The 12,123-nt window shown below is 40.8% G+C and overlaps 1 protein-coding gene across 6 annotated transcripts in view; it reads left to right on the forward strand.

Annotated features, from left to right (window-relative positions):
- KLRF2 (killer cell lectin like receptor F2) overlaps positions 1-12,123 on the forward strand; it is a 96,416-nt gene that overhangs the window by 48,093 nt on the left and 36,200 nt on the right. For all 6 annotated transcript variants that reach the window (XR_010343057.1, XR_010343058.1, XM_064377637.1 and 3 more), the window contains exon 2: positions 8,961-9,149. Coding sequence is in view for 2 of the 6 variants with exons in the window: in XM_064377640.1 (XP_064233710.1) it covers positions 8,961-9,149 (189 nt within the window). In the remaining 4 variants the exon portion in view is untranslated. The remainder of the gene's footprint in view (positions 1-8,960; positions 9,150-12,123) is intronic.

Here is a 12,123-nt window from a genome sequence, read left to right on the forward strand (position 1 = left end):
TTGTAGGGTTTCTGCTGAGAGATCTGCTGTGAGTCTGATGTGCTTCCCTTTGTGGGTGACCCGACCTTTCTCTCTGGCTGCCCTTAGTATTTTCTCCTTCATTTCAACCCTGGTGAATCTGACGATTATGTGCCTTGGGGTTGCTCTTATTGAGGAATATCTTTGTGGTGTTCTCTGTATTTCCTAGACTTGAATATTGGCCTGCCTTGCTAGGTTGGGGAAGTTTTCCTGGATAATATCCTGAAGAGTATTTTCCAGCTTGGATTCATTCTCTCTGTCACATTCAGGTACACCTATCAAAAGTAGATTAGGTCTTTTCACATAGTCCCATATCTCTTGAAGACTTTGTTTATTCCTTGTTACCCTTTTTTCTCTAATCTTGCCTTTTCATTTTATTTCATTGAGTTGATCTTCAATCTCTGATATCCTTTCTTCTGCTTGGTCAATTCAGCTGTTGAAACTTGTGCATGCTTTGTGAAGTTCTCGTGTTGTGTTTTTCAGCTCCATCAATTCACTTGTATTCCTTTCTAAGTTGTTTATTCTCATTAGCATTTCGTCAAATCTTTTTTCAACGTTCTTAGTTTCTTTGCATTGGGTTAGAACATGTTCTTTTAGCTCAGAGGAGTTTCTTATTACCCACCTTCTGAAGCCTGATTCTGTCAATTCATCACACTCATTCTCCATCCAGCCTTGTTCCCTTGCTGGTGAGGAGTTGTGATCCCTTGTAGGAGGAGAGGTGTTCTGGTTTCGGGCGTTTTCATCCTTTTTGCACTGGTTTCTTCCCATCTTTGTGGATTTATCCACCTGTCATCTTTGTAGTTGTTGACTTTCAGATGGGGTCTCTGAGTGGACGTCCAGTTTGTTGATGATGAAGTTATTTCTTTATGTTTCTTAGTTTCCTTCTAACAGCCTGGCCCCTCTGCTGTAGGACTGCTGAGGTCCACTCCAGGCCCTGCTTGCCTGGGGATCACCTGCAGCTGCTGCATAACAGTAAGGGTTTCTGCAAATTTCTTCTTCTGTTATCTTTTTTCCCAGAAGGATACCTGCCGGATGTCCGTCTGAGCTCTCCTTTATGAGGTGACTCTTTGGATATACAGGGGTCAGGGAGCTGCTTGAGGAGACAGTCTGTCCTTTATAGGAGCTCACGTGCTGAGCTGTGAGCTCTGTTGTTCATTTAGAGCTGCTGGGCAGGTACGTTTAATTCTGCTGCAGCAGAACTCATAACCTCCCCCCTTTTTTTCCCCAGGTGCTCTGTCCCAGGGATTTAGGGCTTTATTCATGAGTTTCTGTTGTGCTGCTGCCTTTTTTCAGGGCTGCCCTGCCCAGCAGGAGGCAGCCTAGTCACTGTCTGCCTGCAGAGGCTTTGCTGAGCAGCTGTGGGCTCTGCCCAGCTGCCGTGTGAACTTCCCTGCAGTCCTGTTTATACAGGTATAGTTAGAACTGCCTCAGCAATGGCGGCCCACCTCTATAATGGCGGAGTCTGTCTGTAATGGCGGGCTGCCTTGGCAATGGCGGGCTGCCTCAGGAAAGGTGGACTACCTCTGTAGTGGTGCACTGCCTCAGTAATGATGGACACCCCTCCCCCACAGAGCTGGACTGTCCCAGGTTCAGCTGTGCTTGCTGTGAAACTCTCAATCCAGAGCATTTCAGATTGCTGTTTTTTTGTTGGGGTGGGACCAGCCAAGCCTGATCACCTGGCTCCCTGCCTCAGAGCCTTTTTTTTTTTTAGTTGAATGGGCAACTCTTTGTCCCAGGTGTTCCAGTTGCCTGTTGAAAAGGCACTGGGATCTGTGTGATTTCCCGTGCAGTGACCCACTGTGCCAGCTGCAACAGTCACGCTGAGGTTTGTGGCACTTTTTTGTCCAGGAATCTCCTGGCCTGGCTCCCTGTTTCAGTCCCCTTTTTGTAATCAGTTGAATGGATGACTCTGTGTCCCTGGAGCTCCAATCGCCAGCTAAAACAGCACCTGGACCCATGTATTTTGTGTGGACAACCACTGCGCCAGCCAAAACAGCCTTGCCGGCCAAAACAGCTGCACTGACGAAAACAGCCATGCCAGCCAAAACAGTCACGCCGGCCAAAACAGCCACACTGGTGACCTGTGGGGCTCCTCCGCCTGGGATCTCCTGGTCTGTGGGCAATAAAAATCCATCTGGAAATGTGGCGTCCATTCACCCTCCATGCTTTCGCTGTGAGCTGCAATCCTGAGATGCTCCTTATCAGCCATCTTGGATCCTGCCCCCTGAAGTTCCTAGTGGTGGGTTTTCTAAGAGGCTGAACACAGACTCTCACCAGATGGATCATGAAACCACATTGGGATCTGAATTTTTTTACAGCAACAAATGAACCTCTGGCTAAGGTTCCATTGGCACTTCATGCAATGAAAGGTCACCCCGGTTTATGGTGTACAATAGTCCATTGTGTTTCTCCCCTGACCATTACAAGAAGCTCAGCTGTTTTGCAGTTATAGCTACTTTTAAAATATGCTTGGTCAAATAATATTTATAAGCAGCTTTGGAAAGGGCCAGCCAATTTATTCTACAACTACCAACAGAAATCCTAGAGCTAAATTGGAAAGATTATGAAATCTTCTTTAGAGAAGCACAGTGAAGATAGGGGAATCCTGGCAAGATGTGCTTCAGCTGTCAGGTCCTGAAAAATTAGGAATCAAATTTTGACACTTGTAATTGATTCATCCACCCTTCTAAGTGAGCCCAGGCAAACCTATGATAGTTTTAGGACCTTTCAAATCACATTTTACTCTTTAGAGTTCATAGCAGGACCTGAGGCTCCTAAAATTTCCCAGGAGATAGAACAAAACAGAATTAAATAAATTTGGCTCAATTCACTGTAATAAAAGTGTAGTGTATTGTGCATGCAGTCTAGGTAATGCCATACTTTTAACCCCAAATTTTAAAACTTTTCATGGATTTTTTTTTTCTGGAGAATTAACACTTGGACAGCAGTTGAAGCACCATTAGAGATAGTAACAGCTGTGTAGTGGTGATTTGATTTATAATAGAAGCACAGAGACCTTGGATGGTGTGATTAAGTGTGTTTTACAGATGGATGTTCCTGCACCACAAATTTCATGTAATACAGATTTTTACCCACATATATCATATTGATTATTACAGATTTTCTTACAAGAATGAGCAGTAAACTAGACACTACCATGTGTAGATAATTACATTGCTTATGCTTGACTTTGTGAGATTTTCTAATTTACAGTTGGAAATGTTCCACTAACAGGTTAGAAAAAGTTAGAATATTATTTGTATATGTATTTATATGGCACTAGTTATGATGGGTAATTTAAAAAGACTGAATTTAGCAGATAGCAAAGGCTGCTTTGAAACATTTTCTCTTGTCTTAAAACAAAAAGCAACTCTGAGACCAGACTTCAGGGATTCCAAATAATTTATTGGAGCATGACATGATGGCCTTTTCAGGTTTTCTTCAAGTCTGAAGTTCTGTCTAGAGCACAAGACACTGTCAAATGAGCTGGAAGACTATGGCCTTTGTGCATATTCATGCCACTCCTAAGCAGTTGGTGCTATCTCATCTCATGCCTAACTCCCTTGGGCCTATTCTTGTAGTTCTCTATGCTTATAAATTATTTGATGAAATAACTGATGAAGATGTAATCGGCATATGGAAAATAGCAAGGATGTTGGACTAACAGGATTTGAGGACAGAAGTGTTCATTCTAGTTATTTTTTCTAACTTACTGAACTTTGGTAAGTAGTATTCATTTATCTATAGGTTTCCTAGTGCTTTTTTACTTTAAAAAATGTCTCTGGCCAGGTGTGGTGGCTCACACCTGTAATCCCAACTCTTTGGGAGGCTGAGGCGGGAGGATCACCTAAGGTCAGGCGTTCTAGACCAGCCCTGCCAACATGGTGAAACCCCATCTCCACTAAAAATACAAAAATTAGCCAGGCATGGTGGTGCTCCTGTAATCCCAACTACTAGGGAGGCTGAGGCCAGAGAATCACTTGAACCTGGGAGGTGGAGGTTGCAGTGAGCTGAGATCATGCCATTGCACTCCAGCCTGGGTGATGAGAGTGACTTTGTTTACAAAAAAAAAAAAAAAAAAAAAAAGGTGGTATGGTTCTTAAACAATATAAATTACTTATTATAAGATAGTCTTGTCAAGTCTTCACAGCTAATTACTTTGAAAATTATTTTCATGCCAGATACTGAGGGAGAAAATTTGCAGCAGGAGCAGCAAATCTTGTTTCACATAAATATCTAGAATGATGCCTAGAATCCAATAATTCTTTTGAGTTCCTGATAAACTTGAAAAACATTTACAAATGGTTATATTCTTAGAGAAATAAACTGCCTATCAATTAAAAAGCTAGCCCAGATTCTGATCATTACTCTTAAAGGTGGTAAAACATATTTAATAGACAAAAGGAAAAAGAACATTTGTCAATTTCCAGTTTGATCACAAGGGAGCTGAGTCTTTAAAATTGGTCCTGAAGCCAGAAGCTAGCGCTATAAAGCATTAGTCCATTACGAAAACCAAATGCACACAGAGATAAAGATTAGAGTTTCATATAATTGAATACTGTCTCAGCACCTGCTAGTATAACTGTAAAGTATTAATCTTATTTGATCTCAGCATCTAAAATGATGGCTGCTCTTTCATAGAAGACTAATTTAGATCACAAATGTATTTAGGTACAAATGATTAGTAATAGCTGGTATAATGGGCTTTTCTGCCCAGTGGCAAGCTTTGTAGTTCACTTTACTGACAAATTGGTTTGATTTACCTGTTACAATACACTATGGGAATGTTTTTCCTTAGTGTTCTAAGGATTTGTTGCTTACCTCCTATGCCTTTAAAAAAATTAGTTTTTTCCTTTATAGCTAAAGATGACTGACTGGGAGTTCTTTATAATATCTTGCCCAGCTACTGCAAAGGCTGAGTGGATTAATATCTTAGCACACCCACAATATTTGTGGCATGTGCGTGTACCAGAGCATATTCCATTTAGGAAGCTCTGCTTGGGAGCATTGCTACTCAAAGTGTGGTCTGAAGACTAGTCTACAATCTGTTAGTTTCTTCTAATCTGCAGCCATATAAATTGAGAGGAAACATTTAGAAACCCTTATAGTCACTTGACAAACCTCAGTATTTTCATTATTTTACAAAAGTGTCCAATGCACAAATGTTTGGAAAATTTTTAAAAACTGGTCCTTTATCCTTAACAGATAGTTTGAGAAACTCCTGCTACTCATAGATGTGGAGTTGTTGAGCCATAGAGTATGTACAATGTCTACTTCAGTAGACATGCCAAGTTGTTTTCCAGACTGTTGCTGTAAATTATATATCTCCCTACAATTTCCTCCACATCATCACCAACACTTGGTATTGAAGGACTTTTCATTTTTGTCAATTGGGTAAATAAAATAGTATCTCATTGTTGTTTTAATTTTTATTACTACCTTGATGTCTCACTAAGGTTGAGCATCTTTTAATTTTTTTTTGTTTGTTTTGAGATGGAGTTTCAATTTTGTTGCTCAGGCTGGAGTGCAATAGCACAATCTTGGCTCACTGCAACCTCTGCCTCCCAGGTTCAAGCAATTCTCCTGCCTTAGCCTCCCAGGTAATTGGGATTACAGGTGCCCACCACCATGCCTGGCTAATTTTTTAAAATTTATTTTTAGTAGAGATGGGGTTTCATCATGTTAGCCAGGCTGGTCTCAAACTTCTGACCTCAGGTGATCCACCCACCTCGGCCTTCCAAAGTGCTGGGATTACAGGCAGGAGCCAATGTGCCAGGCCAAAATTTATTTTTTATTAAGAATAAGGGCCTAAAAAGTCAGCATCCCCAGTCAAAGTAGTAGTTGGAGTGAGCTACTATCTTTTAAAATTCCATTTTACTATAAGGAAATTGACCTTCTCAATATGACCATTTATCACATTGTCCCCTTCTTTATGGTCATACTTTTTTCTTCCAGTTTGTCATTCAAAAGTAATTACCTAAGATAATCAGCTCTTTCAGCCTTTGCAGCCCAGATGTGGCATTTGTAATGGCAGCTGTATACACACAAACATGCTTGTGTGCACTAAGAGAATGGGAATAAATTGCACAAACCCAGTGAAAATCCCAAAAGTGATTTTTAAAATCAATTTATCTGTGAAAGAAGATAGAGAAAACCAAGCTTTTAAAAAATGAGGAACGAAATAGGGATGAATTACCTGGCATCATGGAGGATATAGTAATAGAACCATGATCAAACTGTTTCGTCATTGGTGCACAAAGCATATTTGCAGTTAAAATAATGTTACCTTTAAAAACTGCACTTGGAATTCTTTTTAAATTTTCCACAAGCAGTGTGTGTGTGTGTGACTCTGTTGCCCAGGCTGCAGTGCAGTGGTGCCATCTTGGCTCACTGCAACCTCTGCCTCCTGGGTTCAAGCAATTCTCTAGCCTCAGACTCCCGAGTACCTGGGATTACAGGCACACACCACCACGTCCAGGTAATTTTTGTATTTTTAGTAGAGACGAGGTTTCACCATGTTGGCCAGGCTGCACTTGAACTTCTGACCTCAAGTGATCTGCCTGCCTTGGCCTCCCAAAGTGCTGGGATTACAGGCATAAGCCACCACGCCCGGCCACAACAATATATATTTATGCTCAGAAATAAAATACAATATTTTTGAAAGGTTGGCATTGTTTGCCAAAAGCTATCCAACTTCCCCACTCTAAATTCTCTGCTTGATTGAAACATTCTCTTTTTTCTGTGACAGGCTGTGTTGACTTCCCTGTCGTAGGTAGGAAATTCCAGCACAGAACTGGTACCAGAAACTCCTAATCCTGCTGATTAGGAATCTCTTCTAGAGGCCAGGAGCCTTTCACAGAAGCACTTTGGTGTTTATCCTTTATCCTTAGAGAGAGAGAGAGAGTTTTAAAAACAAAAATAATGCTGGCCTAGCACACTGGCTCACGCCTGTAATCTCAGCACTTTGGGAGGCTGAGGTGGGCAGATCATGAGGTCAGGAGATCAAGACCATCCTAGCCAACATGATGAAACACCATCTCTACTAAAAAAATACAAAAATTAGCTGGGTGTGGTGGCACATGCCTGTAATCCCAGCTACTTGGGAGGCTGAGGTACGAGAATAGCTTGAAGCCGGGAGGCAGAGGTTGCAGTGAGCCAAGATCACGCCACTGTACTCCGGCCTGGCAACAGAGCGAGACTCCATTTCAAAAAAAAAATTATATGCTAAATTGATTCATTTTCTCTGGTTTGTCTAGCCAGGCTCCAGCTTATATGTTATTTTATACTGTATAGACCTAAACTGAACTCTGATCTTTTTAGTAAACTAAAGATTGTTTTAGCCACTAAGCTCTTGCTCTTTATTCTCTCTTAATTATTTCCTGGAAATAATATTAGAAACAAAGGAAATACACTGTGTGTATTATGCAGCCATTGAAAACATTTTCAGTCATATATAATGCAGTGAACAGTACTCACAATACAATGTTAGTTAAAGAATGTGTCAAACGAAATGTGAAGTATGATACTGTTAGAAGCTGATTTATATAAATTTATTAAAAGACTTGGCATAAAAATTACCAAAATGTTACAAATGATTACTTCTTGATGGAAGTGTATGCAATTGTCTTATTTCCTTTATATTTTTCTTGTTTCCCCAATTTTTTGGAGTAAAATGTATATTGTTTTTATAATAAAAACATAAAATTATATTTGCTTAAGAAACTCTTATTTAAAAAGAAATAACGGAAGGTGACAGGAGCAGTCCTCTGAGGGGGTCCAAGGAGGAATCACTGTTACTGTGGAAAGTAATACCAGGCTTTGCTTCTGTTCACTTGAAGATTATTGAGCTCCCAATTCATTAGTTAGGCCAGAGGTGTCCTGTTGATGAAAATTGCCAGGCTGGTGACATGCAACAGGTGCAGACCTCTGTAGTGTGAGCCCTGGGAACACACTGAGAACTGCCAGCGTTTTGGTGGTGCTTCGCAGTGCTCACAGCTGCTGTGTGTCAAGCAGGTGCTGCTCTAACGCTTCAGTGTTCTGTGATGTGAGGTCTGGCCCCACTCTCTTCCTGAACACTCCAGGCTTTGACCACCTCCCAAATACCTGACCAGACTATTGTCACGAGAGCTGTCAAATGAAATCCTGGGGCAGGAGTCATCAGTCATTTAGTGAGCTTCCAGAAGGAATCAAAGGAGTAACTGTTCATGCAGGGTAAAGGAAAGAGAAAAGAAAAAATGGAGAGCAAGTCTGTTCCTTAAGAAAAACACAGAACCAATGTTACAACTAAGAATTTTAGAGTCCTTGGCTGTGAGTCAGGTGTTTGGTGTTATGTAAGGATTTATCAGTCACTGTTTCAGAAGAGTATCGGATAACCTCTGTGAAATGAATGAGGGGAGCATAAGCCAGGATGAGGCAGAATTCATAATGAGTTCCCTCATCACATCTCTTGGCCAAGAAAAACATGCACTTTCTCCAGAGACGGAATTTTTCTTCCATTCCAGGAGGTGGAGGAACATTTGAAGTATATGTAGTCCAGGATTTCAGATGAGCAGCTTTCACCAGCAGTTTTTTGTAATTCACTCATACATAAGTGAAAAGAGAAATTGTGAGGTAACTGGAGTCTTTCTGTATCAGGAATAGCATCTCTGTAAAAACAAGTCAGTCCTGTTCTTAATCCCTGTCTCAATACAAAGCTATCCTCTAGTGTGGATATATTAAGCCAGCATTCTCTTCCTGTCTCCCAGAAGGGCAGCTGGGTGTGACAGCACAAATGTGTGACACTGTGTGACAATGTTTCTATAATCTTGAAGATTTCAGTAGTGATTAGAAGAGCTTTAGTCTCTGGTCAATTTTCTTTTACTTGGGAGGCATAAAGAATATTTGAGTCCCTCATTTCAGACTGACCTTGACTTTTCTTATTGTTATGATTTCTTTTGCCTTAGATCATCCAGCCCCTCTTAGAACTTGACCAAAATAGAAGTAAATTAAAGTTGTACATTGGACACCTGACAGCCCTCTGCCATGACCGAGACCCTCTGATCCTCCGTGGACTCACTCCACCAGCTTCCTATAACTTGGACGATGACCAGGCGGCTTGGGAGAATGAGCTGCAGAAGATGACCCAGGGGCAGGTGAGCCTCTCACTCATACTTTGACAAGAGCTTGTGAAAATCCATTTGCTATGTAGGTTGATGCAGTGGAGCTACCTTGGGGAATTCCATGTTCAGATTCAAGATTTTGGGGGTGGTGAGGGGTTTCCAGATACCATTTTTTTAATGATTTTTAATTGCTTTTTTATTGTTTTATTTTTTTAATTCACAAATTAAAAATATATATTTCTCATGTACAACATTTAATTTTGAAATGTTTATCCATTGTGGAATGGCTGAATAGAGCTAATTAACATTTGCATTACCTCGTATACTTTTCATTTTTGAGTGTGTGTGTGGTGAAAACAGTTAAAATCTACTCTCAGCAATACGTTGTTAAGTGTAGTCAGCATGTTGTACACTAGATCTCTTTTTTTTTTTTTTTTTTTTTTTTTTTTTGAGACAGAGCCTTGCTCTGTCATCCAGGCTGGAGTGCAATGGTGCGATCTCAGTCACTGCAACCTCCACCTTCTGGGTTCAAGCCATTCTCCTGCCTCAGCCTCCCAGGTAGCTGGGACTACAGGCATGCACCACCATGCCCTGCTAATTTTTTTGTATTTTTAGTAGAGATGGGGTTTCACCATGCTGGCCAGGCTGGTCTCAAACTCCTGACCTCAAGTGATCTGCCCACTTCAACCTCCCAAAGTGCTGGGATTACAGACGTGAGCCACCAGATCTGGCCAGTTGTACACTAGCTCTCTTGAACTTATTCCTCCTTGTCTAATTGAAATTTTGAAACCTTTCAGCAACATCTTTCCAGCCCCTGGTAACCACTATTTTCCTCTTAGATTCAAGATTCTTGACAATGAATAGTCTTCAACAGATATTTGGAATTACGTTTTGAGGGAAATACCACTCAATTCTTGCCTCAGTGTAACTTACTCAAGTATCAGGAAGGGCTGATTCATAAGGGAGAAGGCTAAGGACAATCTGTTAACATTGTCATAAGTTATTACATAGAAGTGGTAGCCACTGAAGGAAGGTCTGAGTAGTTTAGGTTAATCCCATGTCTTAGTCCATTCAGGCTGCTAAAACAAAGTAGCACAGACTGGGCGGCTGATAAACAGCAGACGTTTATTTCTCTCTGTTCTGGAGGCTGGTAGTCCCAGATCAGGGGCCCCAGCATGGTTGGTTCCTGGTTCCTTTTTCCCTATTCCATTCTTCTGATCTCATGAACTAATCACCTCCCAAAGGCCCACCTCCTAATTCCATCACATTGAGGGTTAGGATTTCACCATATGAATTAAGGAGAGGAGGGTAAACATTCCGTCCATAGTACTCCCTATACTACATTTTCTGTTTACTGTCACCTATAAAAATCCAGTGATTATTTTTTTTACATGTTATGATTTTTATTTCAATAAAGACAGGGTAATACTAGCCTGGAGACAAAAATCAGGAATAAAAGAAACAGAAGACAGGATGAAGATAGGGATAGAGTACAGACATGGAAAGGGAAGCAAAGAAAAAGTGGATAAACACTGAGAAATAGAAAAAGAGAAAAACAGGTCAGTTTTTAAAGTTAAAGCTCCTTTTGCTCCTAGTTTACTGATAGAGGTCAGTGATACTCCTTACCCCTTTCAGACTTAATCATACCAACAGAAGTCTAAAGAAATGCACAGATGTTATAAACTTACTAACACTCTTCATCAGAACTTTGAAGCTATGCACTATTTCTAGCTAAATACTTTCTATTTCTTAAATATTGTTTGTTTACTCATGGTATGTGAAGGTAAATTGTATTTAATACAAAAATTCCTGTGGTATGATATTAAAGATAACAGTGACAACCCACAAGTCAAGAAATGCAACCTGGTGAGACTTAGAGCTGTACTTTCTTTCCCGTGATGTGGATATTGCCTAATAGTTCATAGACATATTTCACAGCCCAACTAGTTATCCAAGGCACCTCGTTTATTTGATGTGAAAAGATAAGACCTACTTCTCAAATTTAGCATGTTGCCATAGGAATTTTATTTTCTTCTTCTTCTTTTTTTTTAATAGAGACAGGGTTTCACCATGTTGGCCAGGATGGTCTCGATCTCCTGATCTCAGGTGATCCGCCCACCTCAGCCTCCCAAAGTGCTGGGATTACAGGCGTGAGCTACCGCACCTGGCCCAGGAATTTTAATTTCTTTCTTTCTTTCTTGAAAGAGGAAAAAAATGTAAAGGACAGTATTAAATTCAGTGAGGTGCTGTGGCTTACACCTATAGTCCCAGCTATTCAAGAGACTGAGGCAGGAGGATTGCTTCAGCCCAGGAGTTCAAGGCTACAGTGAGATATGATTGTACCACTATACTCCAGCCTGGGTGGTGACATAGTGAGACCCTGTTTCCAAAAATAAAAAAAAGAAAAGAAAGGAAAAAAAGAAGGACCTTATTAAATTCCTAATAGCTCCTTTTTATATTGATAACCATATAGTAAAAATGTAGTGGAAATAAATAAATATATACATAATTGCAATGCAATCAAAAGCCCATCGGAAACAGGGCCCATGGCTATTCATTTTAGAGACTTTTGCTTCAGAATTTTGCAGAAAAACTGTGCTTCTTAAAACCAGTGCTGCCAGGCACAGTGGTTCACACCTGTAATCCCAGCACTCTGGGAGGCTGAGGCAGGAGAATCTCTTGAGCACAGGAGTTTAAAACCAGCCTGGGCAACATATCAAGACCTCGTCTTTACAAATAATTAAAATTATCCAGACACGGTGTCACATGCCTGTAGCCCCAGATGCTCAGGTAGCTAAGGTGGGAAGATGGCGTGAGCCTGGACAGTCATGGCTGCAGTGAGCTGAGATCATGCCACTGTACTCCAGCCTGGGTAGCAGAGCAAGACCCCATCTCAAAAAAAAACTGAGTGCTTCTTAATGTATTAAAGTTTAACTGGTATTAAATTATTGCTTTGTTAAATAGCTTGTCTTTGTTTTGTTTTTGTTTTGGAGACAGAGTCTCACTC

The sequence above is a fragment of the Aotus nancymaae genome, unplaced genomic scaffold, assembly GCF_030222135.1.
Source record: "Aotus nancymaae isolate 86718 unplaced genomic scaffold, 86718_ANA_hifiasm-v0.15.2.pri h1tg000016l, whole genome shotgun sequence".
Classification (NCBI taxonomy): domain Eukaryota; kingdom Metazoa; phylum Chordata; class Mammalia; order Primates; family Aotidae; genus Aotus; species Aotus nancymaae.